The sequence below is a fragment of the Barbus barbus genome (assembly GCF_936440315.1).
Source record: "Barbus barbus genome assembly, chromosome: 7".
Classification (NCBI taxonomy): Eukaryota; Metazoa; Chordata; class Actinopteri; order Cypriniformes; family Cyprinidae; genus Barbus; species Barbus barbus.
This window is the reverse complement of record NC_136735.1, coordinates 19292104-19308656: the sequence shown is the minus strand read 5'-3', so window position 1 is coordinate 19308656 and position 16553 is coordinate 19292104. Positions and strand designations below refer to the sequence as shown.

Here is a 16553-nt window from a genome sequence, read left to right as displayed (position 1 = left end):
ATTTTTGACTGAAGAATCTCATTAGTTTCAAAGCCAGAGGGGTGAAACTGCGTAATCGTGAAGCTTTGTAACACTTTTTCAGACTCTAACTTCCTATAGTAGATCTATGGCAAAGAATGACAATTTCTCTGATAACATTGAGATTAACCATGGAAATGTCATCTAATGTTTTTTTTTGTTTTGTTTTTTTATATTTAATGACAGTCTGATGCTAGTAGGAAAAAGTAAAGCATTTACAACTTCTAACTACAAATCAGCTTGAGCTTTTGACGTTTAAAGATTTGATTTTATTTTAATATATTTTATTTACTGCTGTTCTATGCTTAAAAGAACATTTCACACAATAATGAAAATTCTATCGTTTACTCACCCTCATGTCATTCTACACCCATAAGACTTTTGTTCATCTTCGGAACACAAATAAGATATTTTTAATATTCTCTTTTTATTTTTTAATGCATGAACATTTTAGTTGCATGGGTTTTCAATTGATAGACAAAAATAACAAGAACATGAAAATATCTTAATGTGTGTTCCCGAAGATAAATGTAAGTCTTGTGGATTTAAGTTAAGGTATATTTCATGCCATGCTGTATTTATAAACAGTGCACAAAGGTGAAATCATGATCATCGCTTTAATGTCACTTTAAAATCAAGATGAGAATCTCATGTGGAGAATGAAAGTTTGGCAAGTGTTTCCAGAGGCCGAACTAATACAACATACGTGGGCTCATACTAATTGTTAACACACTGTTAATACTTTAACCTGGGTTAGTAATTAATCCTTGGGGTAACCATGAGATTTCACACTGTAGATCTGAAATCCCTGGACTAATGTTCTCATTTGCATATCTAGGACTTTTACAACATCAGTGGAGAAATACAGCATGCGACTTGTTTCAATATTTGCTTGTCCATCTGCTCGAATTGTATCGTATTCTGAAATATACTAGAATAATAATAATGTTTCTTCATTATAAAAGAACCCAAAAATGCTAATTCTATCAACATTTACTCACCCTCATGTCATTCCAAACTCGTAGGACTTTGGATAATCTTCAAAACACAAACTAAGGGATTCTTTATTAAAACCTGAGCGGTATCTCTCACTGTCCCTTCTGTTTCTGTCACATGTGCATCACATGCTAGGATAAACCTGGCTGGTTCTTGTGCCTTTTCTTATCTCTTCACAAGACTGGGATCAAACCACTCGAATCATTGTTTTAGTTACCTGGACTTGGAGGAACAGAAACCTGTTGAGTTTCCATGAAACTCATGTCAAATGTTGAGTATTGTTACCTCATTAAAATGCATGCATATTTAATGAGCTAAATACTGAGACAGTTTATAGTTGGCTGTCTGTTGTGGAAGAACTTCCAGCAACATAAGTAACATTTTGGCTTTTCCTTTTTCCTACTCATTATCATGAGACTGCGTTGGACCATGTTATCACTCCACTTAATATGTCTGTTTTTTATTCACAAATGTGCAAGCACAATATATTATAAGGTTTTTATTCTCAAACTGTTTGAAAAATTGACACTAAACCCTACCTTAAATCCAACCGATAGTGTTACCAAAACCAAACATGAGATGAAAAAACATGTCGAATCAACCATGCCATTTTAGTTTGCTTCTACTAATCTGAGCACTTTTATTGTGACTTGTGTTACACGAGACTTGTGTTACACATCACTATTGCACTACTGTACCAGGTGAGCTACCGAGCAAATTTACTACATCAGAAAAGACAAACATATGGAGATGTAAACGTCAAATATATTGGTTTACAAATCAAGCACTATGGTAAAAGTGTTTTAGATCATAACATAGTGTTGTGCAAGAAAATAAACCTTTATTGCCTGATAATCTGCACCTGTAATATTAAATTGTGTGAAAAGGAAAAAAAAGGTTGTTTTACTGCCACTAGTGTTTATTTCAGCAGGAAACTGCAATCAATTGCATGTACACATGTAGGTATGTTTTTGTAGTTTTGCAAAAATGCAGGCAAAGGCACATTATTACCAATGAGCCTATGCTGGTAAAATATAAAGAAAAAGAACAGCGGCATTCTAAAGAATACACTGAAGCTCACTGTGTTTCTATCACTTCCTGTTATTATGTATCCAGGTGTTTTTCAGCATTAAATGATCCTAAACCTCCTGTAATTCAATGTTTAAAATGTCCCATTATGAAGCAATCACAGGAAACTAACGAACCATTTCTATCCTGTCCATCATCCTCTCTCATCAACAAGATCATCAACCATGTGTGTCTGTGTGTGAGACTTCATGATCAAACAGCCAGAACAGTGTGTTAATAATCAGACCGAGTCAAAACATCATGGTGGCCACGTACAAACAGAAACACACACACACACACACACACACACACACACTTTAGATTTCCATGTGCTTCAGAGGGAGCCGGAACAGAGAGACTCCCTGAGGTGGAATTAATGAAAAACCCTTTCATGGAAAACTCATCAAGCTGAGAGAGAGAGGAGGAGACTGCTAGCGTGTGTATGAGAGAGAGAGGAACGGAGAAAGTAAGAAAGAGATAGCATGTCCTTGTGTGTGTAGTGAGTGGAGGGGGGGTCAGAGCGCGTGACCTCTCATTTCATACTTTAATTAAAATCTCCCCCTGACGTCCTCCTCTCTTCCACGCTGGCTCACCTTCCCACAGAGGCCATCAGTGCCAGCGCACACACACACACACACACATTCTTTCCTCAGCCCTCCACACCCGTACACAAACACACACTCCATTTGAAAAGACATGTTTACTCTATCTCTAATGTCCTCCTGTGTTTCATTAGCTCTGTAACATTCTGTAAACACCAGGGGAACTTTCAGAGCATTGCTTACACCACCATTACACTGAATACACAAGAGAACTATCAGATGCCAAAACACATCATATGCAAACAGCTAATGGATCCAAAAAATGTCTTTTTGAGCACCCGAATGAGAATTTTGTCAATTAAGGATAAAGCCCTTGGTACAATTTGTGTACAAACGGCTTTACTTACGATTTACACAGAAATCCATTCTGTTCGTGTTTTATTATCAAGGCCCCTTGAGTCCACAGACATCATATTTAATTTGTGCGCAACATTGTGAGAACAGCTGCTATCAGAGTAATCCATCATTTGTTTTACAGTGTGTTTCACCTGCTCAGCAAAAAAAAGAAAAAAACAAGAACTAAGCACCGTTATGTCCTAAAGACCAACATGAGTGGGTGTGCACCTATGAAGACGTGTGTGTGTGTGTGTGTGTGTGTGTGTGTGCATAACGGTGAGAGCAAGTGTCAACACTATACATTTCTCTGTGTGTGTGTGTGTGTGTGTGTGTGTGAGTGTGTGTGTGTGTGTGTGTGTGTGTGTGTGTGTGTGTGTGTGTGTGTGTGTGATAAACAGCAGCTGGAGTTTCCCACAGATCAAACAGAGCAAGAACAATAATGAACAAAGTGCTGAAACCCCATGATGAACTTTATGCCCAATAAAGAGGTGCTTTATGCTGATATGAATGTTATTCATCCATTCAATACCAGACCACAACCACTTCAAGATAAACTCTAAACCTTAGTTCAACATAAATGAGATACTCAGATATCCAGACTGTAAGATTTAATCATCTCCTCTTTAAATCTCAAATATGTATAGCATATGAGATTGTCTGTGGATAAAATAAAAGTTATTTTTCAAAAATTCAAAAGTACTTATAAATTAAATTTATATATACGGTGACTTACACCTCTTCACACTTTACCACCAATCTAACCTGCACCTGCTTATTACTGCACTGGTCACAGTACTTTACACACATGCATTTGCACTACTCATATTTTGCACAGACTGCACATTGTCAAAGTTATTACACTATAAACTGTCTAAAGTTGTTACTGTACAAGCACAGTAAACTATTTCTATAAAATATTGCACTACTGCTATTTTGCATAGAATACATTGTTCTATCAATACTTTGCACACTCATCCAGCTGTATTTATTTATTACCACTGTTCTCACGTTTCTGCTGTTCATAATGTGTATATATAATCTGTAATCTATATAATCTACATTGCTCTGTTCATAATGTACATACAATCCCTACATTGCATTCCTATTTATATTCTGTATATACTCTGCTCAATACTGTATATAGCAATTCCACTGTACATTCTGTAAATCATATCTTCACTTACTCTGCACTTATATGTATATAAAACACTATATTCTTGCACTTCTGGTTAGATGCTAACTGCATTTCATTAGCTCTGTACTTGTACTCTGCATAAATGACAATAAAGTTTAATCTAATCTAATCTAATCTAATCTTTACAAATCTTCTGCGATGAACAGAAGATTTAAAATTATTTCATATTAATATTGAATTCTTACGTTATTATGAAGTGAAGTGAAGTGACATACTGCCAAGTATGGTGACCCATACTCGGAATTCGTGCTCTGCATTTAACCCATCCAACGTGCACACACACAGCAGTGAACACACACACACCGTGAACACACACCCGGAGCAAATTATAATGTTATTATATGTTATTATAATTGTTAATTGTTGGCATGTTATTATAATTAATAATGATGATTTTATTATTATTTGTTAATTAATAGATATAAGTAAATGCACTGCTTGTTTATCTCTGAAAAACTTTTATCTGTCAAATAAAAGTCATGTGAAATGACTAACAAAAGTCATGTAAAAAAAACATAAAATATGAAATTATATCATTGAGCGCAATCTTCCAGAACCTCATAACTATATGACAAGGTCAACAAGTGCATTAAAATATAAGATCATTTTACCCTTTTGTGTTTAATTCAGGTTATTTATTTATTAATATTTATGAATTAATAATGCATACTAATTTAAGTATAGCCTAATTTAATTAATAATAATTCATCATAATTTACGAATTTATAATTGATTATATTGTTAAATTTATTATAATTTTTTATTAAGATGGGTTTACACATATATATTTAAGGTGCATGGAAAATATGTTAATATATTTCTATTCACTTAAAAAAAATTTTTATTTATTTATTTAATTCATAATACAATCCTAATTTAATTTTAAAAAATTGTATTTATATATATATATATTTATATATATAAATACATATATTTATATATAAATTGTATATATATATATAAATTGTATATATATATATATATATATATATATATAAATATTTCTTATTTTCATTTACATTTATGTCCTTGGCAAATGTTATTTAAGTGATTTACTTTGTGACCAAATCTTAGAAATACACAATGTGCATCTCAATAAACATTTAATTAGCCATGTTCTGTTTGACTGCATCTAAACAAACATCACACACACAAAGGAACCCACACAATGCATGTAAGGTGATATTTTCCAAACTCTCATCAATCCACCTCATCTCTGAGGACACACAGTCTTACACTTGCACACACAACAGCAGATGGACACACTCGAACACAATAGCACCATAAAGACATCAACAGTATTTTAAGTCCTAGTTCGCTAACACATTTCTTTTATGATACGCAGCATGCCACTACAAAGCTATCAGCTGTCTGAGCAGCTGCATCGGCGGTTTCCAATAGAGTCACTAAAGCTTTGAGAGATCTGAACACACACACACACAAAGGATATCTATTTCAACCACACGTGTACAACAGCCGACCATAAACTCCACAGCCATTTGTAATGATTGATATTAGAGGATTAAAAATATACTGCAGCCTTGAAAGCATGGCAATCGAAACCTTTCGTGATAATACAAGTGCAGAAAAACCGTGTGGATGGATTACAGATCTGGTTCTGTCACACATTCACACACTCTTCTATTTTCCTTCCACTAATCCCTCACTCCGCACTAACACACTGTGGAAGGGCCGAATCAAACCTTGCTGACTGATAGAGGCTCGTGTTACTGCTGGAAAGGACCTGAAGGTCAAGTGAAGACAGAGACGTGCAGAGACGTCTGTTTGAGGTTAGTGCGTTTGTGTACGTGTGCAGGAGAAAGAGGGGAAAACAGCGGGTGAGTACAAGATAACGGGAATTTTTAAATGAAAGCAATCAGACTGACATCAATTAATTGTCTGCGGATAATTTGCTGTCTAGGGTGCCAGTGCCGCTGCTATGGGTATTTGTTTTGACTGTAATCCGTGGCCTTTAAAATGTTCTCCCATTTGAAGATCAGAGAATGAGAACACACATTGACACACTCCTCTCACACCGAGCATTCACACAACTTGAACTCAAACTTCAAAGACACAAATACCCATTTTTGCAGAGTATTCGCAAAAGGTTTGCGCTAAGCTACATCTGTCATATCACTTTCTTCCAAACGCACACACTAATGAACACACAGGCCAGCATAAGCTCCACTTCACAGATGGAGAGTTTCTGAGAGAAAGGTCACAACACAAAGCCAATGAGTCGTGATACATCACATCCATTTAAGACTTTCTGGAAGTGAATGTGATTCTACGAAAAATAAATAATTCAGTAAATAAAGGCTGACTAAGTGCAGGCTAACTGTAAGAGAAGACATAAGCATTTTTTTATTATTACGAGCAAAAACAAAAACACAGAAAGCCAAACGCCTTTTATGGACATTCAAAACTTGCATGCTAATGAATCAGCCTTTAAATAATGGAAAACATTGTGTGCAACAGAAACCGATTGCGAAGTGCTGCAGTAAATCAACTATTTTTTTTATGCTGATCCAAGATGCGTTTTGTTGCTTCAAAACATTTACCGTTAGAATTTAGTCATAAAAGGAAATGCTCGGAGTGATGAATGACTCTGTAAAGCAGACAGACCAAGTCAGCACCTATAGGGCATTTTTTCTGTCTGCCAGAAAAAGCTCATGGATTAGATGACGGTCAGAGAAGACATATCTTTTCAACAAAGACAAGCGCTGAGGAAGTAGTCAGGTTTGATGAATAACAACAGCGTAGCTCAAGAAAGGACATTTTTGTCTCACAACATGGGGAGGATGGGTGGTTTTGCTGTTTAGTTTCTTCTCCTGTTAACTTATGTTGTTTTATCAAACCTATTTAAAGAAACAATAACGTGCCAGTTGAGCAGAATCTCTTTATCCGGTCATGATGAGTCAAAGTGCCAAACTTTGACTCAGTATGAGTCATTTCTGAATCAAAGAGCCACCCTTTGTACTCTAACCAAGAAAATCTATGAGAAAACTATTTCACAAAGTGGCAATTTCATATGAATTTTTATGATTTTTAGGAAAAAAATATGACATAAACAGTACAAAAACATATGAATGGAATAAGCCACAAATTCAGCGCGTTGGCCTCAATCTCTCAATTTAAACTTCTCAGTTAGGTCTTTAGAGAATTCAAGGGACAGAGGTCCAAGAGTTTAGCCCACGCTGTCTGCCCTTGCTATCTGATCTCCTTTCAGCACTGCCAAATTTAAAACATTAGGAGGCCAGACATCGATTAAATAGTCATTATACAGAGAAAGAAACATTTCAATTTGGCAGTTTTGAGCTTTCTGACTGGAGTTGGTCAGAGTTTGGATTCTCAGATGCATTTTCATGACGAATGAGAACAAATGAGCAAATTGGATGGTCTACTTCCTCACAGAAATATGTTGTGATACAAATTTCAAAACACATTTGTAAATTTGCCGATTAATCCTGAGGCAAAAAAGTATTAATACGATTAGGATATAATTCAAAGTGGAGACAAAAAGGGCGGGAAGACTGTTAGAGAGCACCCTTTTAAAACTGCCGCTCTAGGCAATATGAAAAATTAATTAATTTCTGCAGAGAATCAATTTCTATATTAGACACCGCCGGGGAGCGAGCGCTCAGGCAGGAATCAGAGATTCTAATCTTGTTCCAGTAACTTAACATCTCCTGGCCAGTGCCAATGGCTGCCTAAATGCACTCTTTAATCTTTAATAAGCAAGCAGCTATGAGCTGGTGTCATAAATTTACTAACAGATACCAAGGTTTAGATAAGCAAACCTGTACTGTTCTTTCAAACAGAACAGCTCCCTTAGTTCTCTTTAATTGCTAACAAGTGTACAACAACAGTTGCTTTATTGTGAAATAACTCAATCTAATGGATCAATATTATCGGATAAACATTTTTTCCAAAAGGCATCATAAGCTTAAGCTGATCGCAAAAATGGCAATTATGATACTTTTAGGAAACGCAGTCCTGTTTGAATGAGCGACCGTTCTCTGTCATTGATTGGTTCTGTCTTACAGCATGAGCATGAAAATAGTTCTGTTCCAATTATTCCTTAATAGGCTATAGTTTATTTGTCCAATTCAATAGGCTACATAAACACGCATTAAATTTCTAGCTAAACAAAATCACTGCAAAAAATGCTGAGTAACGGCATTTTTTTTTTGTATTTGAGCATCGATACTTTCGATACCTCGATATATCGATATTATTAGGTATTAATAATCGGTATTAGGTCCGCCTATCTCCTCTCGCGCGCAAATGCGTTTGCCATCATTCCAAAGGTCAGATACATTTGCGTTATTAACAGGCTGCTAAAGGGTCGGCGAACTTTGATGGCAACAATGTCAGCAGCAAACTATTAGCTATAATGACAGTTCAACAGAATGTAGAGCTTTTATGACCAGTTGTCTGAACTGATAAGGACATTCAATAACTACATGGGCTAATATAATCATGCCACGTTGTGAGTCACTGCAAATTCGTTATATGTGTTCAAATGGAAACTGCAACTGAAAACTGCATGTGTCGTAAACAACGAAATACATTATAGGAGTCCTAGAAGTGATACTTGTGGTGCATCTGATAGGCTACTCACGGGACATCTGCCGATTAACCTGTGAGTTGACATTCAGTTTAACTCGTAACAAAAGCAGACTAGTCCCATATTATATATTTATATAATAGACTGATACACTCTCTCTCCCTCTCGCGTTTCCATATCTATCTCTAAAAGTGTTTGTTCACACCTGATACGTTTTAGAGAGAGACAGCTACACTCATACCTGTTCTGACTGCCTGATTGATGGAGAAAGACACCTGTCCTGCCCAGAAAAGGTACTGTATATTCAATGCATTTCAGTATAAAAGTAACCTGATATGTGCATAATTATCAATGGCTAAACTCTTCAGATATGTGGACGATTATCAGAAGCCAAACTGTTCAAACTGGATCATAGCAGATAAATGTGCTGCGCTCAGCAAAGAGTTTGTCTGCGCAAAATACAGTACTGATAGGAGCTCAATAAAGCCGCATAGTGCCAAGTACTTTAATTATTTTTACTTTAGTGCAACTTTTAAAAACTTTTTAAACTATAGAAAATAAGCCTGCTCATCTCGCGTAGCTTTGATGAGGCTATTTACCTTGCATTGGTGCAGTCGTTATACAGAACCTCTAAGTCTTTTCTCGATATAAGTTTGCAGCGATTGACTCCAGGCTGAATTGCGCCGAGTCCACGGAGGACGCGAACCTGCTCCACGTTGCACACCACAGGCGTTATCTCCAGACGTTTGAGTTTAGTGTACACGGTATGCAGTCCACCGACCAGGTGCTTGAGAAAGAGGTCAAACGCCTGCGGGAGGCAGATGAGCTCGTTGCCGTTGACAGTGAACGACGCGAGCTTTGCGCCTCGGACCTCGACCATTTTACACTCGTTGTTTTGAGGGGTGTTTTCCACCGGAGACGGAGTGGAATACACGGGTTTGTGCGGGAGACTTCCGATGGGGATGCCCGGGCTCGCGGAGGAGAGCAGTTCCGATCTGAAGAGGCTCGGTCCGGATGGGGTGACGGACGGTGAGGGCGAGAGGGTCGCCGCGGTCGAGGAGTTGACCGCAGCGGCGACCGACATCGGAGGCGCGTGGGCCATCGGTGTCGCGGGCAGCAGCGCAGCCGGTGTGGCCATGTTCAACGCTAAATAAATGTCTTGAAAGTGTTTGGACAAAAGTAACGTGTCACGGGAGAATTACTAAAACAACAACAAAAACAACTCGAAAAGTCAAATCAGCCTGGCGCGGGGGAAAAAACGAGATGTTGTCTGTGCGTCACGACATCGATCAAAGCGTGATAGTGACAGTGGGAATAAGTGAAGAGCTGCGCTCAGTGCGCTGGTGCTCAGACGAGTTGAATCTGTCACATTGTGGTCCGGAGGAGGAGCCAAGAAACAAAGAGAGTTTGGAAGAGACACAGCGCGCACGTGCGTTCCTTTCTTTCAGAGCAGGTAGATCTGAAACAATGAACTTCACAAGAACTCATATTATTGCTGGCGTTGAGCAAGGTTTACAAGGTACCCTTTATAATACTCACTGTAAAGATAAACAAACAACAGACTATTGAGCGTGTTTTTTTAAGCCATTGACTGTTAAGTTGGTTACGTTATTTAACTTGGAAAGGTTACAAAGTTTATGGAAGGACAGCCGTATATTGAATTCATGCTTGAAATGAAATGAATAATAACAGCACTTCAATAGTTAATGGCGCTTTGTACATGCACATGGACAAGTGATTAATTCGCCGCGTGAGAAATTCTGATGAAACAATATTGAAAGCAATTTAAATAAAGCTCATTTAAATGTCAATTCTCATGGTTGGGGCTTTACTATAATTGGCTATTTAATTAAAACAATTTTCACGGTCATTAATACAGCCCGAGCGTTGTAGTGCACTGACATATTTTAATTACATGGTATTAACAAAATTGATATGCCTTAGAAAGCACGGTGAACATTTGAATAAGAAATGATTAAAGCAATTATACATCATCCCCTTATGGACATTACGAGTATCAGCATATGACCGGTCAACACTGAGAAAGAGAATAATACTTACAACTTACTGCGCGGTTGCAAGACTTTTTAAGTCTAATGGAGTGGAGAAACTAAAAAACATATAGGCTACTTGCTGCTTAAAGAAGATCAATTTTCCTTTTTTGTTACATTATGAGGTCGAGCATACAAAGAGACAGGATATAAAGCTTATACTGCCATCTATTGTGAAGGATTTAGGGAGTGAAAATAATTAAACTGAAATGTCAATGACTATTTGTTATTTGCAAATACCCAAAAGTGCTCATGACTGCAGATCCTTTGGCTGGTAAGGGTTCTCAACATTTACCACTGCTAATCTCAGAATAAACACTTATGGTGTCTCTTGAGGCACATAGACATTAATCTCAATTATCAAAATACACTTCTCAGAGGCATCACGATATATCCCTGGTACAGCAGGAGTCGCTTACATACCCAATTTCATTGACACTTACAGCCTGCTGCTTGGGTTTAGTGACATTTCACAACACAATTCACAAAAAGTGTAGTTCTCCAGTCAGTCAGACAATCCACAATGATATCTGCCAATAGTTTTACAATTATTTTACAATAACATTTTTAAATGGCCACTCTAAATGATTTTATATGCATGGTTTAAGAGTGCACTTCTGCTTTCATGCTATATTGTTGATTTATCACATTCGCTACAGTCTCAGACAATCATGAGCTGTTCTGTTTTCTCATGTTACAACTTTGCATTCACCAACATATCTCTACGATAAAACTGTTTCTGTTAAATGAATGGCAACATCTCCATTAAAAGTAATTTTATGCATTTCAAGAGGAATTTAACACTGATGTTTTCTTGTTACTTGCCTGCATGCCTCAGTTCCACATTCCTTTATTGAATTCACTACAGTGATTACAGCAGTTCCTCATTGACTTCTCTATTAGAGCTGCAGCCAGAGTCCATTCCCTGACCTTCTCTTCATCGATCGGGCACATTTGTCGCTCCTCTATTATAATACAAAGAGAACATTTGTTATAATGTACATCCGATGCCTTTGCACAACTGCGATCAATATGTTCAACTGAAGACCGTACTGTATAGAGCGAGACAACCATGTGTATGTAATTTAAAATAGGACAGTTCACTGTGGACATAAATATGCTTATTGATTCCTCTGAGACGTGCTTAAATGATGCCGTTCTTTCAATCAATACACTTAGTATACTGATATGCAATGAGATTGTCATCATAAGACCTCATGGACATTCACTTGAGACAAATCACATTTGTGTACCTATCTACTCAAATTCATGTTTTACTTTCTCTTATCTCCCGTGTCAACCTTAACACCAATGTACAGGACGCAGAGTGGGAGGGAGTCAATGCCTCAATTCACACACCACCAGCCTATTAAGACCAGCGACATCCATCAGCCAAAGCTGCCACACTTTCAAATGCACTGTGCTGGGATGGTCCCTGCAGCAGCCCTGTAATTTAATTCCCCCTGCCATGCATACACCCTGCAAAGCCACGTCCCCTGATGGATTAATCATGCCATTTCCACAAAGGTCCTTCGGAAGAGAATGGAGTTTGATGCAGCCACTGACGCTTGGTGTCATAACTCAAGCTCTGCCAAAACACCAGTGTCCTGTTTTCCTGAAGATGGATGTGGGTTTTGGGGAGCTGCTTTGAATGTGTCCTTCGTTAGATTAGAATGTATGGATTTGTTCTCAGCTTCAAGGATAAACGGGAAAAATCTGACTGTATAAATTTGCCACACTGCAAAAATCCGATTCTTCACCTTCAAATTAAATATTTAAACTTTCTTAAAGCAAAATATAACAAAGATTGGGTTTTAATAATGATAAATGGTCAATATTAAAATTCTATACCGCTTTGTCTAAAGAACATTATAATATATAGTAAGTATTTTTTAAAGAATAGATACTTTTAAGGGTCTTATTAAATCATTAGTGTCATTAAAGATGTGAAAAGTGATAAGTGACAGTTATTTGTTAGCAAAAGTAATCTAAATCATAGTTCTCTTCCAGAGGGCCTCAGTTAATTTCCAAGGGAGCCAAAGGATGAGCTTAAAATTAAATAATTTTTTATTAATATACTAACTTAATTACATTATTATTAACATATTAAATAATGTCTAAATTGAAATGCAATATATAGTTTTATATGCATTTTTCGAAATGTAACATTTTTGCTTCAATAAATAAATTAATTAATTAATTAATATACCAATTAAAAAGCTTGAAACCAAGTGTCACGTAGCACTCGGGGCAAGGAGCGAGGAGACACAGAGATTTCCCATCGTCAGGTTTTATTGAAGTCTCAAAACACAGAACATGGAGATCGGGGTAAGACGAACAATACCGGACCCAGGGGCAGGGAAACACAGGGCTTATAAACACAAGGAATTCAACGAGGAAGAACAGAAACAGGCGCGGGGCAATTAAGCAGGGCTGGAGACAAAGGAACTAATGATGACAAACGAGGACAGGAACAGGAAGGCCAAATATGGGCACGGGAGGAAGGGGAAACAAGACACAGGACTGACATTACGCCCCCCTCCAGAAGGCGTGTCCTCATGCCAAACACTATCCAATGGGGAGGGGGGGTGGGCGCTCTGGAGGCCTCCAGAGATCAGGGGGCAGGGTTACCGGCCTCCAGGGCGGCGCCCGTTCCGGGAGCCCTGGCGGGAGCCCTGGCGGGACGGGAGACATGGGAGGCCAGGGGGGGGTCAGGGGACTCGGGAGGCCAGGGGGGGGTCAGGGGACTCGGGAGGCCAGGGCGGGTCAGGGGACTCGGGAGGCCATGTTGGGTCAGGGGACTCGGGAGGCCACGGCCTTACTTTTTCGGGCCGCCCGAGGGGTTCTCTGGCCTTGGCCCTTGGCCCGGCCACGCAGGCCATGACCCTATTACCCCCCCCAAATTTTCTTGGGGAAGTCCCCCCCTGGGAGCCACTGCGGAGCGGGCTTTGTGGGGCGCACTTGCAGCGCGGACTCTGTGGGGCGCTCTTGCAGCGCGGACTCTGTGGGGCGCTCTTGCAGCGCGGAACTGGACGGAACCAGTGGAGACGCAGGAGGGCATGTGCGAGGAGCCGGCACTGGGGGGAACGTGCGAGGAGCCGGCACGGGAGGGCACGTGCGGGGAGCCGGCACGGGAGGGCACGTGCGGGGAGCCGGCACTTGGGGGCGCTCTGGAAGCGCAGACACTTGGGGGCGCTCTGGAAGCGCAGACACCTGGGGGCGCTCTGGAAGCGCAGACACCTGGGGGTGCTCTGGAAGCGCAGACAACTGGGGGTGCTCTGGAAGCGCAGACACCTGGGGGCGCTCTGGAAGCGCAGACACCTGGGGGCGCTCTGGAAGCACAGACACCTGGGGGCGCTCTTGAGGGGTTGAGCTGGATGGGACCAGCGGAGACGCGGGGGCGCTCTGGAAGCGCGAGTTGCAGAGGGCTCGGGGAAGCCACGAACGGCGGAGGGCTGGCTCGGGCCCGGACGCTTCCCAGACACCGGTAAATCCCCTCTCTCCAGCTCAGGCCGGCAGTGTCTGGGAGGTCCACGGGACGGTGGTAATTGGCCCCGAGCCAGAACAGCTTAAGCGTTACATCATCCCACGCCGTCGCCGCGGCGATCTTGTGGAAACCCTCTGCAAACTCGTAGAACGGGCAATCCTCCCGGATTAAGGCGGGGAAGCGGGAGGCTTACAGTGTTTGGTCTGGTATTATGTCACGTAGCACTCGGGCCAAGGAGCGAGGAGACACGGAGATTTCCCATCGTCAGGTTTTATTGAAGTCTCAAAACACTGAACATGGAGATCGGGGTAAGACGAACAATACCGGACCCAGGGGCAGGGAAACACAGGTCTTATAAACACTAGGAAATCAACGAGGAAGAACAGAAACAGGTGCGGGGCAATTAAGCAGGGCTGGAGACAAAGGAACTAATGATGACAAACGAGGACAGGAACAGGAAGGCCAAATATGGGCACGAGAGGAAGGGGAAACAAGAAACAGGACTGACACCAAGCAGATTTGTCATATTTACAACATAAATATTGTAGTGTAAATAGGAGGGTGCTTGGGGTATATATTCTGTTGGACAATAGGGGGCCTAGATTGATAACAATCAATCTAAATTATATTTAAAAAATGGGAAATGACAAATGAGCATGCACAGCATGCTCATGTCCCATATTTTTAGATATAATAGTATCCCATAATCATATCCCATAATATACCAAAAAATACAAAAATCATGTAGAAAATCTTATTGTTAAATAAAAATTAATTAATAAATAAAATAAAAAATAAAAAAATATTGTTATAAAGCTGATATTGTGCAAACTGTGCTGCCTTGTTGCATACAATAAGACTGTTTAGTTCATTTACACTAATAAATTACACCAAATTTTACTTATTTTGTAACAACAGTTTTCTTGTTTTACAGCAACTTTTGAAATGTTGAAATATGGGGAGAAAATTTAAGCAAGCTGCATCATGGTAATCAATTATTAAACTAAACTTGTCCATAAATAAACTTTCATTTCCCTTTATAACAGATATATTTGATGAAATATGCTTGCGTGTTGAATTACTTCAAATAGCTACAAATCTAATGCAGCATTCATCCATTAAATCAATCAAAGTATATCGTGTAACTCTGGACTTTTGGTAGTACCTAGGATAGCAAAGTCCACTAAAGGAGGTAGAGCTTTTTTCACATTTGGCTCCCAAACTCTGGAATAGCCTTCCTGATAACATTCAGGGTTCAGACACACTCTCTGTTTAAATCTAGATTAAAGACACATCTCTTTAGCCAATCATTCACATAATGCATCTTATAATCTTGTACTGCAGTTATAGCTGATCAAATGTACATTATTATTATTCTTTAGCTTGGGTTGAACAATTCATTTTTGCTTAGAAGGAACAGCAGCTACGCTAATCATGTCTCTGCTTGTCTCTCCGTTTCTGGTAGCCAGGAATTACAGAACTTCAGTCTGGATCCAACCATTACATGATCTGAGATGACCGAACACCTGAGATGGAGGATCAGCGCCGGGAGATGACGTATGTGGCCCTGATCGTAGGCGGAGGCCAGACACCTGGATGAGTGCCAGAGACAGATCCCCATTGAGGACCCCGCCACTTAGACAGCCATCGGAAAAGACCACTGGAACCAGCTGAGCCCTTACAATCTGACTTGCTGCAGTTTGGAATTGAACTGCTGGTTCGTTTGGCCAGAGGAGAATTGGCCCCCCGATTGAGCCTGGTTTCTCCCAAGGTTTTTTCTCCATTCTGTCACCGATGGAGTTTTGGTTCCTTGCCGCTGTCGCCTCTGGCTTGCTTAGTTGGGGACGCTTCATTTCCAGCGATATCGTCGACCTGATTGCAAAGACAGTATTTAAACTTATTGACACATTATTTTCCTTTTTTGATATTGTGCAGTGCTTTGACACAATTCGCATTGTAAAAAGCGCTATATAAATAAAGGTGACTTGACTTGACTTGACCTGACAGTCCTTCCTGACTGTGGGTGTGACTTAACATTTGACACACCTATTCTTTAGTGAGACATTGTTTTGGACAGTGGACAGTGGACAGTGAAGTGTTTTAAGATAGCATATGTTTATATGAAGGCTTGCACATGATTAATGCTAAAACTTACAGCCAAGTTCCAAGGGGGGGGGGGGGTACTCATTTTTATTTAGGTATGCTAAAGAGATGCCCACCTCACATTGGA

The 16553-nt window shown here is 39.7% G+C and overlaps 1 protein-coding gene across 1 annotated transcript in view; it reads right to left on the bottom strand.

Moving 5' to 3' along the window:
* Positions 1-10157, bottom strand: part of LOC306872556 (dachshund homolog 1-like) — a 54949-nt gene extending 44792 nt beyond the window's left edge. The window contains exon 1 of the mRNA XM_079421164.1: positions 9385-10157. Coding sequence (XP_079277290.1) covers positions 9385-9923 — 539 coding nt within the window. The 5' untranslated portion in view covers positions 9924-10157. The remainder of the gene's footprint in view (positions 1-9384) is intronic.
* Positions 10158-16553: the final 6396 nt, after the last annotated feature.